Source organism: Tinamus guttatus, unplaced genomic scaffold, assembly GCF_059628265.1.
Source record: "Tinamus guttatus ecotype Peru unplaced genomic scaffold, ASM5962826v1 Tinamus_guttatus_pri_ptg000247l, whole genome shotgun sequence".
Lineage (NCBI taxonomy): Eukaryota > Metazoa > Chordata > Aves > Tinamiformes > Tinamidae > Tinamus > Tinamus guttatus.
The window spans coordinates 2,898,892-2,918,728 of NW_028288781.1; the positions used below are offsets into that span (position 1 = coordinate 2,898,892).

The 19,837-nt window shown below is 42.1% G+C and overlaps 1 protein-coding gene across 2 annotated transcripts in view; it reads right to left on the reverse strand.

Moving 5' to 3' along the window:
* The window catches only part of TBC1D9 (TBC1 domain family member 9), a 48,040-nt gene extending 29,291 nt beyond the window's left edge, over positions 1-18,749 (reverse strand). Inside the window, exons 1-3 of one of the 2 annotated variants that reach the window (XM_088526532.1) lie at positions 18,598-18,749; positions 3,078-3,188; positions 350-468 (exon numbers count right to left, since the gene is read on the reverse strand). In XM_088526532.1, the coding sequence (XP_088382658.1) occupies positions 350-468; positions 3,078-3,188; positions 18,598-18,724 (357 nt within the window). In that variant the 5' untranslated portion in view covers positions 18,725-18,749. The remainder of the gene's footprint in view (positions 1-349; positions 469-3,077; positions 3,189-18,597) is intronic. The other variant, XM_088526531.1, reaches the window with a different exon arrangement.
* Between the last annotated feature and the right edge of the window lie 1,088 nt (positions 18,750-19,837).

The following is a 19,837-nucleotide window of genomic DNA, read 5'->3' on the forward strand; positions in this document are numbered from 1 at the left end:
AGAAAAAAAAAAAAAAAAAAAAAAAAAAAAACAACAACTAGCAACCCCCAACACCTATATAAGGTGCAAATGCCAATACTAAGCCATACAACTACACAGAGGTGGATAACAAGTAACAGAGCATAAAATAGAAGCAATAGCACAATTAATTTTGAAATATCTAGATGATTGGAGGTCTACATATAATTTTGTTTCTAACCACACTGTGGCTATGTGCACTAACACTAGCCTCCCTAATTTTGAGTACGTGTTACCACTCTCCATCTGGTTTCCCTTCAAAAAAGTGGAGCGTAGAATTCATGCAGGCACATCTACCATTAACAATGTTTGTAAGAATATACTTAACTACCTGTATTTTGCCTCTGACAAACGTGTTTATATCATTCTCATTTTCAAAGATGGAAAGAGTTTGCAACAAATTCTGTTCAAGCCACTCCCAATGTTCAGTGATTTCCTTCCTTGAGCAACCTGCATAATAAATGAATAAGTGTTACCAAATTTTTATGCCCTTTTAATCATAAATCAAAACTTGCCACTAATGAAAGAAGAAATATTTCACCACATAGCACATACTGTATCCCTTGAAATTCCAAAAATTCCTTGCACAATCTGTATTTTCATAGTAAATAAATGGCAATTTTCAAGATCCTTTGTAACAAACAGGTATTGCTTATCATATAATCACAAGGAAAAGAAAAACTGAACTTAGAATCCTAGCCACAATGACAGTATCAAACTGTTCAACTTGACCTTGAAAAGTTAGTGAAGGTATTACTTAAATCTCTTAGGAACCATCACCACCAAAAAATAACGGTTGTACATTCTACACTTGGTTCTTAGTTGTTCAGCCTATTACTGTACACTATCAAACAATTATAAAACTATAAGCATAAAAGTTGAAAAAGACAGTTTTCCTGACAACTCTGTTGAAAAGCATCTTCCTCAAAAAAGACCAGTACTGAAAGACATCTAAAAGTTAGGTCTTTTTAGGTGTGGGAGAGTTGTCAAAAGTAGCTTACTTGAAATGATGAAAGAATAAACTGAACTTCAGCAACTCAGGTTTTCTTAGGAGACCCAGATGGGTCAAGCAAGATAATGCTGATGCAGAAGAATCAGCATACACATAGTCTGTAATGTAGTACAGTAGAAGAAGTTTCTGACATGAATTTGAATTGACATATACAAATTTCTGCTTCCATTTTATTTGAAATAGCATTGCAATAAATCAAACTTTCATTTTGTCCATTTTGTTATATTTAATTTGCATAGTAAAGTCGTTTGTGCGGCTCAAGATCTTTCTGTGAGTATACAAAAAGAAGAACAAAACCCAAGCACTTGCAGAAATTGTGTGTCCCCAAAATGGAGCCTGTGGGTTTTATTTCAAAATCGGGCTTACATAAAAATTTTATGAAAACAATCATTAAACGTTCACATAAAAATATCTGCAGCTGAAGCTTGATTAAAAGTATGTCATTCTTTTTCAGCCACAGCTTTTGGTTCTTATTAGCAAGAACTAGCTAGGAGGAAAACCAGCCAATCATTTTAAAGAGGCTAAACTACAACAAGCTACTGCTAATAAATTCTCCAGCTTTGGTACAAACACAACTAGACTGTCACCTATCCAAGGCACACCATTTGGACACAAGTGTTTCCATGGTTTACAGAAGAACTCAATACAGCTGTCATGAATACCTACCAGAAAATTATTTGGGTATACAATCAGAGCTTTATACAACTAAGAAAAGCAACAGAATGCAAAACTTAGTGCCGGAAATTCCACATTTGGGAAGGGAGGATGGGAGATGAGAGGTTGCTATTGTTAGGCCAGAAGCAATCTACAGGTCCCTTACATAACATTTTTGAATTTTAGGTAGTGTAATGAGTTCTAGAAGTTAATAGTCTATTAAAAGGATGACAGACATACATGTGTTCACCATGTGTTCTCTTTTTGAATTTTCTTTCACAAAAATAGAGTTCTGGCTGCTGTCTAAAACACTTTGAAACTTTAGGGCTAGTGAGGTATTACATTCAAAAGATTTTCATCTTCCAAGACTCGAAAAACAGGACTATCAAATTGAGGATCTTACAAGCTTCGTCAATAAAGGCTAAATAGCTTTCATTTTCTGCATTCGGCTGCATATACCTTTTCCAGAGTTGGCAAATGGAACCAGGCTACATGCTGCTGTAATAAGTGCCTGGCAGCAGAAATTAGTGTCTAACTTTTCCAGGACCTGATGCATGCAGAAATCTTATTAACATACCAAAACAGACAACTTATTGATTTCAGCAACCAATATAACAACAGAAGGAACAGCCTTATTGCTAGATATGACAAAGTTTGAGTCATTAGAGCTAAAGCTCTTACGGGTTATCGCATCTTTTTAAGAAAATTCACTCTGTATTTAATCACATAACCCTGGCACTGCCATGCTGAATTTTAGGTACCTCAAATCTAGAAGGATGACAAACTCTGTCTGAAATAACCAGTCAGGAAGTGGACATCCCTGGGACTTAGATGGCACTTACCTAGAAGGAGACTGAGCACACCACCCAGGAAGTGCCCTACCCATAGCAAGTGTAGACTTGATATTCAGTAAAAGCTGAGATTGCACTAACTTTCTACTTTTCATTTCAAGGGGGGCCAGGTGCCCAGTCTAAGTAACTTGGGGACCATAACCCAGGAACTCCCCCACCATAATATCTGGAGGATCACCCGGGAATGCTGTGCTTCAGAAGTCTGGCAGGAATGCACCATGAGTGTGCGGAAGAACATGCAAGGAAAGGGTTAGACTCTCGACTTGCTATCAGGAAACAGTTTTGGGAGATGAACAGTGGAAAATAACACAGGCCTCTGTCCCTGCTTCAAGGCCATTTCTGTTTTTACTCAGTCATTGCCTAACATAACACTTTCTATTTCCTAAGCTTCCTATTTAACCCCTAGACCAAATTTTCTATTTCATCCTGACCCATTTATTTGTCCTGAAATGGCTGTGCTCAGTAGGCAGGATGCTCTCTTAGTTATGTGGCACAGCATCCAGGAAGAAAACAAATCCACATGTCAGTAGGCATATCCTTACCACAGGCAATAGTCCAGTATACCAAGGAGTCTGGTGCCTGGTAGAGGATTCGATATGGTGCCACTCTCGCACTGGAGTCCAGCACAACATCAAGAGTACCCACAAGGAGACCTACAAGACAGGAAGTAACAATGAACATTCAGTGATCATAGAATCATAGAATGCTTAAGGTTGGAAGGGAGCTCTAGAGGTCATCTAGTCCAACCCCCCTGCACACGCAGGGTCACCTAGAGCACGTGGCACAGGACTGCATCCAAGAGGGTTTTGAAGATCTCCAGAGACGCAGACTCCACAACCTCTCTGGGCAGCCTGTTCCAGTGCTCTGGCACCCTCACTGTTAAGAAATTTTTCCTTAAGTTCCTGTGGAACTTTTGGTGCTTCAGTTTGTGGCCATTGCCTCTAGTTCTGTCAGTGGCCACCAGGGAAAAGAGGCCAGCACCATCCTCCTCACTGCCTCCCTTGAGGTACTTATAGACACTGATCAGATCCCCTCTCAGCCTTCTCTTCTCCAGGCTGAACAGGCCCAGCTCCCTCAGTCTCTCCTCATAGGGCAGATGTTCCAGGCCCCTGATCATCCTTGTGGCCCTGCGCTGGACTCTCTCCAGCAGCTCCACATCCCTCTTGTACTGTGGGGCCCAGAACTGGACACAATACTCCAGATGTGGCCTCACCAGGGCTGAGTAGAGGGGCAGGATCACGTCCCTCAACCTGCTGGAGATGCTCCTCTTAATGCACCCCAGGATCCCATTGGCCTTCTTGGCCACAAGGGCACACTGCTGCCTCATGGTCAACTTGTCCACCATGACACCCAGGTCTTTCTCCGCAGAGCTGCTCTCCAGAAGGTCGGTCCCCAGCCTGTACTGGTGTCTGGGGTTATTCCTCCCCAGGTGCAGGACCTTGCACTTGGCCTTGTTGAATTGCATGAGGATTTTCACCGCCCAGTTGCCCAGTCTGTCCAGGTGGCAGCGCAGCCCTCCGGGGTATCGGCTACTCCTCCCAGTTTGGTGTCATCAGCAAACTTGTTGAGGGAGCACTCTGTGCCTTCATCCAGTTCATTGATGGATAAACTGAACAGGACTGGACCAAGGACTGACCCCTGGGGTACCCTGCTAGCTACAGGCCTTCAACTAGACCCTGCACCACTGATCACCACCCTCTGAGCTCTGCCATCCAGCCAGTTCCTAACCCACCTCACTGTGCACTCATCTATCCCACACTAATGGAGCTTGCCCAGGAGGATGTTGTGAGGGACGGTGTCAAAAGCCTTGGCGAAGTCGAGATAGACGACATCCACCGCTCTCCTCTCATCTATCCAGCCGGTCATTCCATCATAGAAGGCTATCAGGTTAGTCAAGCAAGATGTCCCCTTGGTGAATCCATGCTGACTACTCTTGAGCACCTTCTTGTCCTCCATGTGCCTGGACACAACAACCATGAACCTCAGCCACAACAGTGATGAACCATCTGGAATGCTGCATGCCTCCTTTCCTTTCTTAACTCCTCCATTTCACCCTCCACAACCAAAGACAAACCTTGTCTTCATCCCAACACACTTATGCCTTCAAATTGCAACATTATTTCAAAATTCAAATTGCAAAAACTTCCTGCAACAATAACTATGATATGTTATGGTCTGGCTCTTCAGAGTAGGAAGGATCAAAAGAATGAAGCTCTTTTTCAGCTGAAAGGATATTGATGAAAAGGTCACTCCACCCCCAAAGGAGCTTTGATAATTCTTTGCTGCTGCATGGCCAACAGGTGCACATTCCCTACATTACCAATAACACATAACAAGATTTCCATTACTTCTAGATGGTAATAGGAAATCATTAAGGCAAATAAACAAGGAAAAAAAGAGTTCTTGTTATCCTTTAAAACTACATGAGATTCCCCATTTTTCACTTCCACAAGAAAATCTTCATCTCCTGTGCAGAGATGTGGGTTGTAAATTTCTGTGTTGGAAATTCTCAGTAGATTCACCTCCTGGAAATGAACTTCCAAAGGAACTGTTTTTTTGCAATACTTACCAGGGCAGAGGTTACAGTTTTCTACCAGCTGAAGTAATCTATATGCACTTCCATTTAAACCCCGTTCTAATTTCAACCGGTTGTTTTTACCTTTTACTGACAGTTTTGTTAGTTCTCCATTCTGCAGGGTCACAAGCGGTATAATAGGCTGCTTTCTTACCTCTTCCTCTTTCAGACTTGCTTTATCCATCACAAATATATAAAAGTGCTATCTTAGCAGAGCCATTAAATCCAAACCGCAACTGACATTTGGAAATACCCCACCTACCAGTGATACTGTGTTCTCCAATTTGATGGGTTTTTGTTTGTGGAAACAAAATCCATATTAAACGCACTCTCTTCCCACGCAATCTATTAATACTCTCTTTTTTTAATCCAAAAATTCTGAAGAACATGAGAAACACACCTAGACATCGTATCAGGTCATTATCAAGCAAGGCCAGAAAGGTGTCTGCTGATAACAAAATATGACCACAAAATAGTAATTTTAAATGGTCTAGTGTTCATTAGCCAAGCTAGCTTTAGAAGTTACTATGCAGTTGTACACCCGCCCCTCTCATGCCTTTGTGATTACTGCTGAACACTGCCATCTTCTTCAACATTCTGCTGGCCCTCCGGATACTTCAGTGTGATGAGTTCAAAAGAGTCAAGATGTATTTTTTAATGTTCTTTTAAACTTCCATTATCTTCCACTCTTTCCTGCTAAATACACTCTCTCCATTCCACCATTAAAAAAAATCTGATCCATAAAACAATGTATACACATTTCACTTCAGCAATGGGCAGAGATCCTCAAATGGGTAAAGTTACTAGTGAGTTTAAGAGTATTTCTCATTTGGAGCACAGACTAAGCCAAACATTGAGTTTTTCCTCTGAATTTGCTGTAAGAAAAAGTGGCAGCAGGGCTTATGCCAAAGATTATTCATGCTTTACAACATTACATGTCTACTGATAGTATTAAATATGCATTTTTGCATATTTATTTTATGCATTAAATATGCAATAATATGCAGATTTACAAATTGCAACATATGCATGCTTGATGCAATACTAAAATAAAGCTCTATGATGACTAAACATACTTTTCCCTAGGGTACTGAAACTACTGGAATTTTAGAACTACGCTCATTTCTTTCCTCCTACTGCATTGCCTCATTTATTGGTTTGTGAATGGTCCTACCAAGTTTGCCACCCACTCTTAGGGGGGCGTTACAGCTGTGAAAACTGGGATCTACAGGTGAAGACAAAGAGCTAGAATAAACTGATTGACTTGCCAGGCAGCAGCACCCTCTCCCTGTGACACCACTGGTGCAGTTAAAGTTGCCGAGTCCCTTTTTCCTTGAAATAGGCTGTAGAAATATCCTTGCAGTGAGCTTAAGGGAAGAAAAACTACAGAACTCCAAAAAGTCCCAAGGAAAATTCAAAATCTAGCTTTCTGAATCAATTGCGAAAGACACTTTACCATTAAAATCTTACTTATGGAATAGAATATCTGTTTTGAAATACATGAATGTATGGAATATATGAAATATAGATTTTAGAAGATATTTATGTGCTATTATACATCAAAGAAAATTAGTATTTGCTATTCTAATCAAATACCCTTATTGCTATCTTTCAGAAATGGCTCCATTTGGTATTGCAGGTTTTTTTTTTTTTTTAATGCAAATACATGATGCAACCACAATGAAATAATAGCAGTTTAAACTGATAATATCTCTGAGGAATTTCTACAAGGAAGCAATCATAATAAAGAGAAATAAATAATTGATTTTAATCCCGTTCATTAACTCTTCATATAGTATGTACCTTCTGAGAAGCACTAAAGAAACAAGCAACTGAAAGTACATGTAAAATGAAGGAATCATACTGGTTGGATTAGATCATTCCTTGGGCAAGAGCCAGTGAATTACCCAGTTATCAAACCAACGCGACTATACTGACTGTAAATTTATTTCCCCACATTTCTCATAAGATACAATAAGGAAGGAATTTCTGGTTTAAGAATACTGAATCTGCAAGCCCATGTTCAAGCGAGCACTTCTCATGAGCACAGATTTAAATAAGGGGTTAAAAATCATTGAGATTAGTGCCTAACTGATGACAGCCCTGCTTCCGAAGGCATTCAAGCACAAATAACCTTCTACCTAGGAACAGTTCCACATGCTAGATGTCTGGAGCAAGCAGGCATAGATACGGGGAGAGGCATGAGAAGGGAGAAAGAACGTTTGTGCTTTGCTTGATAGCAAACTTTTTGAATAAAATCAGCTTCTTTTACGTTCTCATGTCATAAAGCAAAAGACCAGAAAAAACATGTGCCTTTTTTTTTTTTTTTTGGATGTGAAACATTGGCATTAGCAGAGAAAAGTCAATCACAGATGTAACGTCTGAAACTAGGGAAGACACGGACACAACTGGCTAAGAGGTCTGTGCAATTGCTCTTGCACTGCATTACTGGAAGGATGCACAATGTCCTGGATGATATTACTGGAAAGGAATCATGTTACTTGATGCAATTTACACCAAGGGAAGAAATCATACTACAGTTTACTTATCTGAACACTGTGCTTCACATTTAGTTTTAAGCAGGAGGGTGATGGGCAACAACTGCACAAAAGGTAGAGATTAGCAGTCTGCACTCATGGATTAAATTATGATGTACCATACTTGTACCTTTATACTAGCATTCTACTTCACCACAGCGTACTTTCCAGAGGGGTATGTTGTCTTGCTTTGATGACTAGCCCAACCGATCCTGACAGCTGGACTCTTTCAGCCACCCCTGCACTCTCCTCGTGGATCTGCAGGCAGTGCCAGACTCTTGCAAATTGCCCACAAATGATATGAAGTTGAAAGATGACCTGCAGCAGAATCAAGTTGCCATATCTTAAATTATCACTACTGAAAATACACACGCTTTGTAGGACATGCAGATACATAACTGTAGAAGTCACAACATTCTTAGCAATTTGGATATACATATATTCCTGTACTAGATGACTGTAACACAACTGTTTGCTGCAGGTATATATATTTTTTTCTGTTTTATTTTAAAAATATAACAATTACATTTTTATTTTCATTAGAATTTGCTAATTTACTGCAAGTTACTGATGTTTCACTTAAAATGAACAATCATTTTTTGTTATAACAGGAATTCTTCCACCGAAGTAACCCTTTATCAACAAAAGTCATGTTTTAACTTAAATAATAAAAAAATGCATGCACACACACATATCAAGTAGTCTTTACTGCCTTGCTACAGTCCACCTGACAGCAATTTTATCACTAAGTTTGTAACTTTGCAATGTTTCACCCCCTAAAACACACAGGGTCCTCATGGTAAATTTGATTACACAGTCAAGAGTGAAGACCTGGATTATATATCATCTTCTGTGGCCCACATTAAAACACCAAAACCAATTTAGATACTGTTTATGAACTACAATGAATCATGACCCTTCAAGTCTTAAGTTATCAGCAGCGATGCCTTTCTTGCACAGCTAACACTATCTAGCTCAGAACAAGGTCAAAAAGTAGCTACAACATTGCAACCCTCAGATTTGGGGTGTTTTTAGTTAAGACCAATCATCTATGGCCATTCTTCAGGGTCATGGGCAACTTGCACAAGTCTTGCCTAGACCTGAAAGGAGGTCATTTTACAGCTGGTGCAACTGTTGTGCCTCATGCACACTGCCATCTAGGGACATGCTCTCCTGCCAGATTGCCAGATGCTAGGAGTACGTTATGGGAAGAGGGCTGAAGCTGCCTGTCCTTCACCTGGCTCCTAGGAGCCTCGCTACCATCACTGCCTCATCTTCCTCTGGCTCTCCTCAGTGGCTATGGCAGCTGCAGAAGACCCAAGAGCGAAGGAGAACAATGCTTGATGGGCAGCAGCCACTTGCTCCTGGGAGTCACATCCACCCTTCTGCCCCAGGGAGAGGCTGAAGAAAGGTGCAAGCACACACAGAGCATGTGCGCAGAATAGAAATGCAGCAGCAGCTACTCCTTATTTGTTCTACCCTTCCTTTTCCTCTAATCGTCCAGCTACTGCTGCTACTGGCTTAGCCTGGGGCTGGGACAGCGGGATCCAGAGTGTATTTGTTACCACTTCGCTTCCCACTCCTAGGGAAGCTGGTTGTATCATCCCCATGGAGGCTCTCAGAGACCTGAGCGCTACCACCTTGCCAGGGTCAGCGCTTCCTTTATTTCAGTTTATCAATAGAACCACCCTGCTGAGGATCATTTTCACTATATGCACAGATCTTTTAGTAACACCATCATGCAGGTCTACAACAATAAAAATGCACCATGTCCCTCATTATTGCTATCATTCCAAAATTTTACATAAATTATTTCCAAGAGATGACAACTGCTGACAAACCCTCATTTACATAATAAGCAGCCTGTCGATCTCTCAAACATCCTCAGTAGCAGTTCTTTATTTTTAAAAATGTCTAAACAAACAGCAGGCATGCATCTTTTTAGCACAGAGAAGTGCTGAAGTACACATTCCAAAGGAGCTAAGGCTTAATACAGGTCAGACTGTGGCTCTCGGAGTCACGCTGATGAACTGTTACTCAAGTAGCCCCATTGATGTCAGTAGCCTGTTTATGCATGAGCTCAACCCTGCAAATTGGAATGTCTCAATGCATTCCTAAGAAAGCTTGCAAATCATATGCTTCATTAGTAACATTTTTTTGTTTGTTTTAAATGAGCATACTGACATTCCAACACTGAATAAAACACACACTGTTCAAATGGTTCCTGATATTAAAATCATGTTAAAGACCCTTTCTCCTCCCAGTATGCAGGAGGAACATACAATGCACTCCAGTCCTAATCCTGAAACACTGAAGAGACCCATTTGGATTGCAGATTTGCGCTAATTTCTGAGAAAGCCTCATTCAGTAGTATTGATTTATACCCTATGTTTTCATCCTGAGCATTTAGTTTTATATTTCATGGATAGTGAACAAAATCTTCCTAAAGCTTCCTTCTTCTAAAGCTTAGGTATTACTTCCTGGACTGTAAGAACAATAACTCATAATAATATATTAAGGTTAATTGTTAGGACATACAGACAAGTGTTTGTTTTTCCTAGTCACTGTAATGAATCATTATTTTCCCATTCTTTCTCAAGGCAGTCCACGTGTTTATATAATCAGCTCACTCATTTGTTATTACAGGAAGAGGTCACCCAATTACTTGTCTGCAAAACCCAACCTAAGCCACAACCTGAACCCCATAGGTAGCATTATAGACATACCCTTTCAAACTACTCATCAGTTTGATTTGATTTCACAGGACAAGCTAAATGAATTGTCAGGACCACATATCACTTGCGCACAAATCTGAGTGCTAAATTTCCCATCCTGGTAACAACATTCACAAAAGTATGAAAACATCATCAGTGCGAACAGCACCCTTGGAACTTTATGATGGAGTAGACATTTCCATAGCCTATGTGAGTATCCATTAAAAAAAAAAAAAAAAAAAAAAAAAGGTGGGGGGGGAGGAAAGAGGAGAGAGGGGAGGAGATAAATAAAAAAGAAAATGAAGAGGAAAAAAAAAAAAAGGAACATACATACAAAACTCAGGAAGGGCCAGATTATATCGTGTTCCTTGACTACTGCAACAAAAATCAGCAAAGCAAAAAGCTTTCATCCCCCTTTCAATTTTAACAACTGCAGTTGAACTGGATTATCTTCTGGAAATCACAATTTAATAGCATTCAGCAATTGAACATCTACTGCAGTACTTGCCAAGGTGGCCAAATGACTCATGGCAATCCTTGTTAAAGAATTTAACATAATTCTGATCTAAATCTGACTAGGTTAAGATTTTAGCTTTTAGGACTTCTTGTAGTTTTGTTACATTGAAGAGCTTTAACTTGTTGTAAGATATGAGTATATTGGTCAATACTATCTACTTGATTTGAAAATATTTTAGAACTGTAAAATCTTGTTGCCTTTCTCCTCATCAGAGACCAAATCAAAGCGTAAATATAAACACATACACACACACACACACACACACACACACACACACACACACACAAAACAGAAGAACAGTCTTCACTTCCACCAATGAAATCTGGAAGTAAAACTGCAGTAACTCACAAGTAATACATCCAAACAATAGGTGTCCCAGAAACAGATCTCTTAGCTACAAAATAAAAAACTATTAAAAAACTAAAAAACTATTAGAAGGGGGAAAAAAGAAGGCTCAGTAGAGAGGAGCACCAACAGGGCATACTAGACAAGTACAGGTATGTGAAGGATCACAGAAAACTGATATAGCGATCAAATCATCTCACACACCTGGAGAAAATATTCCATTCCCTCAGCATAGTGTAGGCCAGTTAAATAGATTTCACATCCTGGTGAAATTCAAACCAATGACATCTGCACCAACATAAGACTCAGGTAAATTATATAAGATTCCTGACCAAGAAAGCATGACCAATTTTTAAAAGCACTGCCAATGAGAAAGAAAACAGATTGTTAAGTTGAATCTAACCAAGAAAAATCAATGACAAAATTGAGAATTGAAGTGTCTACAGCAAGTTGGTTCAGGCTTGTTCCTTAGCTCAGGGTGAAGCACAGCAGGATCAAGTACAAGCTGAATCTCGAGAGCTGAATGGGTTTCAAAAGAAGCAATCCAGACTGTCCAGACTGGATACCGCCACAGACAGAATCAGACTACAATAAACTATCAGAGGAGGTGTTTTACCAGGGGAAAAAAGAATGCTGAATGGGAAATCCAAGTACTTTTGCAAATGAAATACTGGAAAAAGCAAAGGGGAAGCAGAACTCTGAATTGTAAGAAAAGAACCAAAAATAGAGAACTTACAGCTGAAAAGTAGGCTGTTGTGGTAGGATTTCATAAATCAATCAAATCAAGATCAGAACTGTCTGAAAACTTCAGAACAACAAGAACTGCTGCTTGCACCATTTTCAGACTAGAGAAACTCAAAATCGGATTTGAAGAAATCTCCTGGGATTTAAGCTCACATTAAATGCCAAGTACTGAATATCAACATGAAGTGGACTTTAGAAGTATGATTAGCAATTGCAAAGCCGGAAGGTGCAAAATTTCATAATCGAACCATTAAAATCACTTACACATCATCCTGCACCTTTATTTTTCAGCAAAATCAGTGGCGGCAACATCTCTGGCTTCCTACAGGAAAAAAAGGCTACATTACAGAGCGTGATACTACAACGGATAAAAACACCGGAGGTGCAAATCTTTGCAGAGAACAGATAAATCTGAATTCATCCTGCACATGGCAATTGTTTACATGAAGAACAGTTACACAAGAATACGTACTTTTTAAACCCACTTTCAAAGGCATGTGACAGTCTACACCAGCCTACCTTGTGCAACCTTTTTTAATTCTATAAAACTAACCGAAAGCATCAAAGCCACAAGCCTCTGAAGTATGGTATATTCTTATAACAGCAAGTAATTGGACATCAAAGAGTGCCACATTCTCTGTATCTTTTAGTGCAGTACTAAATAACAGAAATCCTGTAAGCAACACAAACCCTGGTATACAGAAAACTACTAAGAGGCCTAGACTTCACTTACTACATTGTGCTCTTAAGTGTCATTACCAACAGGGCTTTAGATGAACAAAGATCTCAGAAAACAACAAGCCCAAAAAACATCTCAGAATTCCAAGCTGGCAGTGTTAGAAGGCAAAAAGATCAAGTGCCAGATCAGTTCAGAGGCCTTGATAGGTCACAATACTCAAAGTATAAAAGATGAAATTGCATCAAGAACAGGAAAAAGTCTTTCATTAAAAAGCAACACGGTACGGAAACACCAAGTAACACTAAGACTTTTTATCTCAAGCACTGTATCTGAGCAAACACTGCATTTTCAGCACAAACTGGTAATCAACAGAGGCACAAGACAGGAAACAAGACTTCCTCCAAACAAGCATACGCAGATGTATTTGGGAATTCAATACAAAGACTGATGAAACAATCCAGAGAGTCAGAGTGGTTCAGCTGCCCATCTCTAGACAAAGTGGTATCACACGGTTTGAAGGAGCAAATATAGCCATACTGAACCCCTAAAGGAAAATATAGCAGCAAGAGAACAGACAATTTTAGCAACAAATGACAGAGACTAGTTTCCACTCCATGAGCCAGAATGGACATAAAAACCTGATGACTGACCACTCATAAGTTATGCTAATCACATGCATAACTCCTTTATTTCAAGTACCAGGAAGCACAGGTTTCTCTCTGAAGTCTATTGTGTGCTAAAATTTTAACTGCTTTAGTCAATATGGAGAAAAAAAGTCAGTTTGTTAAGTCTTCATGAAAAGATGTCGCACACTTTATGATATACTGGCCAGGACCTCTTCTGCTTCTTAAACATAAGCAGAATTTTAAGCCATCCTTTCCTCAATGCTCGAAATTGAGAGGATGAAAACAAGGCAAAATTTCTTCCCCGAGTTTGGGCTCCTAACTGCATTGTTCACTAGAGAAAAGTGTTCTGAGTTAGAACACTGTCACAATATTAAAAATTGTACTAGACTTGGCAATGAAGGTCAGCATCAGTCAGTCAAGTTCAGAATCTTTCCTTTCTGCCCTTCCAGTGTGGAAGTTACATGTCACCCTCTTCCACACAAATATCTGGTGAGAAACACAGCACTTAATCAGTTCATTTTATCATAATAAGTCAGATGATTTCCATTTGCTCTCTTCTGCTTAAGAATTAGAATCATCTTTGGCAACATCTCACCGACTCACAAACCTGCACTGACTCTCTTCACATATACACACACATGGTGCCCCAGCTGCAAGCATGAGCAAGCTATCTGCAAAATAATCCACACACAAAAAACAAACAACAACAACAAAAAATCTCTTACAAGCTAAGAAGAACAAGTTACTTGTTTGGGGAATCTAAGGGATCTTACAACAATAACATCTTAAAGAAAGCACCCGAGAAGTTCATCTCTGTTTCACACACAAACGTGTGCACGTAAGCAGCGCAGCACAGTCATACAAGCTAAGCATGCTCCTCCCTTGATCTCTCTCAGTGTAAACTCTAGCAGAAGCATTTGTTATGCTGTCAACTAGGGGCTGCATTAGTTACTTGCAGGAATGTTTTCAAAAAAGTTACAATAACACAGCAGAAAGTGAATACCGAGACATTTTAAACCTGTTTCACTTCACAATGAACTATATATCAAACACAAATAAACATAAGCCTTCCAGGTATTCATAAAACTTATGACATAATCAAATCCTTACATCCAGGAAGGTAGTGCCAGGTACCATGTTCAAATCACGGGAGAGAGTAGGTTCAGGCTCTCTCCAGCTGATACAGGTTGCAAACGCAGTGACACAGTGGATCCTACTGGGAACAAAGTATTTCACACAGGCCAAACCATCAAGCTGCTCAAGGGAGGCAGCTGACAAACAGGCAAACCAACAACTGTCAAACAGCAGAAAAGGTATTAGAAAGAGAAGATTAAAAGCATCCTACATCACTGACAATAAACAAAAAAAGAACCAAATGATGCTGGTGAACAAAATGAAGATCAAAGTCTTGACTAATGGTCACTCAGAAGCAAAACCCATGCAAGGCATTATACATAGAACATGATATTACTTTATTATGGCAAATATTGATCAATCAACAAACCATTTAAAGCAGGAAAGCACATTTTTGGTCTCGCCCTGGAAGCATCTTGCATCACTGCATTACAATCAGTTCACAGAGCAGATGTTAAAAACCAATCTACAATTTGTCCTTGTTTTTCTTATTTAAGAGAAAAATAAAACCCAATCAAGTCTTTGATCGGGGCATACTTACAAAGGAAAGTCACACTGGTATGACTGGCTCTGACGTAGACACAATCATGCAAAAGAGTCTGGGCCTTAGTTAAGCATAAAAATGGCTTCACACATCTTAGTAGAAAAGCTGGAATTCTGAGGCAAATTAATAATTAGCTACGTTTTGTTAGCAGAGATGACTTCTAGAGGCTGATAAGGCACTGCCCTAACACTTCAAGTTTCTAGCAGGTTACAATCTAGTATTAAACTGAACGCCAACAGTATTTCTAATGTCTGAGGGAGTACTTAAACAAGAGAGCTTCCTCTGTCTAAGTTCATTATGCAAATCCAAGCCAAAGGCAGAGAAACAGTGCAGAAAATGCCAAGATTTCACCCTTTCCCTCAAGCTGATACAAACTGCTTCATTTTGGACAGAGGTGTGTGAATTGCACCTGCAAAATCCCTTCTCCTGGGCTTTACTCTGGTGGTGGTAACTTCCATTCATGGGATGATAGGACAAGTAGATCTGAGACCCACTGCAGGCATGTCCAGAGTGACTATCATCCGTTAGCCCCAGCTGCAAAGCCCAAACACCCAGCAGCAGTACCTTTACCCTTCACCCGTACCGAAGCAGGCTGGCTCTCTATTACACCAACATCATGGCTTTACAGAGCAGCTACAAGCTAAACTCATTGGCATTTAAAGAGTTAACGGAAGGAAAACGGGGCATTAGCCTTAACCCAGATGAGTCTGTTGACTGCTCAGTTTCACCTCAAAGCTAGGTTTGGTGGCAATGCCAGTGAATCAATGCTGCTTATTGTCAAACCGCAGCCTAAGTTACACTAGCAAAGCCATCTCATGTTCATAAGTGCACACGTTCATCAACCTGAAAGTCAATTGTCATTCTACAGTTTAGGACAAACTGCTTCAAGAGTCAATAATGAGGGAACACATGTCAGCAGAAATTAGAACTCAAGGAGAAAGAGAGGAGAAAATAAAAGGCAGCGGTATTTACATAATCTTTGCATGTATAAATTCAGACCACTCCCACCACACTGAAAATCTTACACACAGTATTTCTAATCAGCTTCAAGGATGTGTGATCCTGTAGAGCAACTGGGGCAAATTTTGTGCAATACTCACGGGTGGGTGACTTAGGGGATAGGAGAGAGAGAGAGAGAGAGAGAGAGAGAGAGAGAGAGAGAGAGAGAGAGAGAGAGAGAGACCAGACAGCCTCCAGTTCTATCATTACAGTTCTTTCTTTATCATCCACAGAATTTCCACAGGATAATCTACAGTCCTATTTGAAACTACACATTCTGCTGACAGTGTCAGCAGTTTTTATTTATTTATTTAAACCTCAGGATCAGGTAGGTTCCTGAACATTTTCCTTTTAGCCAGTATTACCTACTAAGCACACTTGTTGGCCTCTCTTGACATGCCTTGGCCCTCACCGGGCAGACCACAGGTGTTACAGCAACTGGCACAACATTCCACTACTGGTGTTTCCATGAAATGCAACTAATTGGTGCTCCACTTTTTGTGCCTACCAGATCAGGAGTGGCCCCACCACTCTGTTGCCACCTTTCTTCCTCTCCCACTCTTTGTCCACATTTGCGACAAAATTCCATGTGCTAAAATGGCAAGGTCTGAAAAGTTCCTAAATGGCTCTTTTACTATTGCCAACGACTTTATGAAGACTATTCCTGCTGCTGCTAGCACGACGTGTTCATTTAGTCATGGTTCTAGCAATATAGTGCAAAAACTTTTTTTTTTCCCAGCTTCCCCTTTGCTCCAACTCATGCAAACAAACAAAAACCTTAAAAACTGGCTATTTGTTGCTATTACCTTATCCCCAGTGTAGGTGCGGTTGTCGGCAAAGCACAAACACCAGTAACAACCACATGGAAATCCATTTACAAAATATGCATACAAGTTTTGCATTCTAAATCAGTATTTGTTACATAGAGCACATCCACATAGTCAAATAACTGATACACTGCACTAAAACTTAAATTCCAGAGGAAAACATGCACAGACAGAACTATTTCTGCACTCTGAGCTCCTATGAAATGCTGCTGGCTCACAAAGCAGCAGCGGACATTTACAAATCCTACTCTCACTCAAAAGACTGAATCCTCAAGAGTTGCTTCTCACTCTACACAGTGATACCATCCATCAGACTATCACAAATACTGCAACAAGGCTTAGATATCTATGCACTCGGCTACAGAGAAAACCTAAAAGTCTCAAAATATCTCCCAGTTTTTGGGGACGGGAGGAAGTATTTGAGACACTGGCTAGGTTTCTCAACGAATCTCTAATTCAAAGGTGATAAAACCAGAGAGGCAGGAGGATGCCTAGTCAGACCACCTACAACAGACAAACAAGGAAACCTTTGGAAGCAGCATCCAGTTTTCTGAAACAAAGAACAGCCATGGAGAACTCACTCTCACTTTTGGTAACTCACCAGTGGTCAGGTAATCTCTTAAGTCTATACCTCTTTTCTCATTGGCAAATCCTAAGATTTCAAGATTTCATTGTCAGGAATCTCTTCCAGCTCTTCAAGTACTGCACTGAGATACTGGCAGCAACACTTAGCAGCAGATGTATAAGCCACAAAAAAGGCAAGAATGCAAACAATTCCTTGGTAAACACAGTGGGGTTAAACTCCCCCACTGAAGAAATGGGTTTGTTCATGATGTCAAAGATAAAGATCAACGAGCAGCCAGTGTGGAGTGACTGCTGGTCATTTCATTGGCAGGAATGAGATGGGTGCATTAACAACACCACCAACACACACTGCAGACCTCAAGGGCCTACATGAACAAACACTTTACAGTGGTGCTAAATTATGTGTGTGAATTATTTACAAGTCTGTAGAACATCCAAAGGCTGAACAAACACTCGATCTTTTGGCAAATATAGAGAGGACCTTGAACCAAACAAACATAGGCAATCCATATGCGTATTTTAACTAGTCTAAAGAGATAGTTTCAGTGTAAAGTGGACAAGGAAGAAATCAGTCTTCAAAGACCAACCCTGACTACTTTCTGCCAATTCAGGCAGGACTGGGGGCAACCCTGTGGAGCTCTGTATTTCTGATTTTATAAAAATGCATGTATAGTGACTAAAAATAATGAAAGGTCTTGAGAAACACATGCACGCATTATTAAAAAGACCAAAATGCAGGTGACCCAGACCTCTACAAAGGCGTTTGGAGTTGCCAAGAATTGAAAACAAAGCACTCGGGTGACATGCTCCACCACGATGCCCATTTGGAGACCCAAAAGCAAATGTGCTCTGGCTGTTTCCAAGAATGCCAAGTCCAAAGCCAGGGTCCTCCACGCATGCCCCCGAGTCACACCCTATCATACAAAAGGATCGCACACACACACTCCCCCATTGCCACCCGGGCAAAGCTTCAGCTTCCCCAGGAGCCCTTAGAGCGCCCAAATCCCAAGGGAACCAACCTTACCTTGCTGCAGACTCTGCACAAGAATTAAATACGTAAATAAATAAACAAACAGAGGCGGCTTCAGGCTTTCAGGTCTCGCCGCAGCCCTCGGCCACCACCTCTCTTTCGCCGCTCGGGCAGGGAGCCGCAGCGGGAAGGTCACGCCGCCTCCCCAACCCCCCTGCCGTTATTCCGCCCTGCCCGGGGTGCGGGGGAGCCGCCGCCGGCCTTACCTGCGAGCCCGCCGCCGCCTCCATCGCCGCCATGGCCCTTCCTGCGCTGCAGGATGAAGTAGGGGTTGGCCCTCTCCGTGACCCACAGCGCGTTGGCCAGCAGCACCTCCTCGGGGTTCACCCACATGCTCCCGCCGCTCCGCCGCCCGCGGCCCGCCGTGCGGAGCAGCCTCCCTCCACCCGCCCGCGCCGCCGCCACCGACGCTCAGGCTGCGGGCGCATCACACGCCGTGCCCGGCCGCGGCGGCAGGGACACGTCCTGGGCGTCCTCCTGCTGCTGCTGCCGCCCGCCGCGCCGCGGCCGCGGGGCCCCGCAGCGCCCGCCTCGGCACTGACATCAGCGCCCGCTCCGCTCCGCACTGCGCCGCCCCGCCGGCAGCGGCCGCCCCGCCCCCGGCACCGCCCCGCCAACGGCCGCAACGGCTGCGCCGCCAACGGCCGCCGCACCTGCGCGCGGGGCGGGGCCGCCATGGCGGGCGGGCTGCCACCTTCCCCCGCCCGCCATGGCGGCCCTGGGCGCGTCGGAGCCGGACTCGGGGTGTGCGGGCCTCTCCGAGAGGCCGTGGCGGGACGCGGTGCGCTCGGCGCGTTGTACCGCGGCGGGCGGCGGTGCTCAGGGTGTGGAGAAGGCCGGAGACGTGCGCAGGCCTGAGCGCAGCTCCGATGGGGAGGGAGGAGACGCTGGACGCTCCCTCGGAATCATGACAGCATCAGAAATTTGGGGATTTAAATGTTGTCGAAAGGACCGGGCCCTTTGAACTGCATCATCTGGTGGAAGGAAAAAGGAAAAAATATATATATTTTTAAATAAAAACTGAAAAAGTGAAGACTGTCTCCTTTTGTAGTGGAGAAGAAAATTTGGGATCTTTTTCCCCTTCTTTTATTTGCTTCTAGACCAGCTCTAGTTAAAACCCAACCAAAGCCGACTGAGAGTTAAATTCTGATTTGGCTGCAAAGAGTGGCAGAAATGCCTGGTGGCTCCCTTGGGTGGTCATGCAGGGCGCTGGCTAGTGCTCCAGTGTCACCACTAGCCAGCCACCTCATGGTGGTAGAGCTGGCGTAATGCCATCGCTGTGACCCTGGAGGAAAGGAAGAGTAAATCGTGCCACCACCAAGGCCAGGGATGAAGTTCATTCCCTGGGAACACATTCAGGTGATTTCGAGAGGGAACAGGAGCTTTTATAAAAGAGCCAACTCTCTGCTGTACTTCTGGTTTGTGGACATAAACTCATGGAGTTTA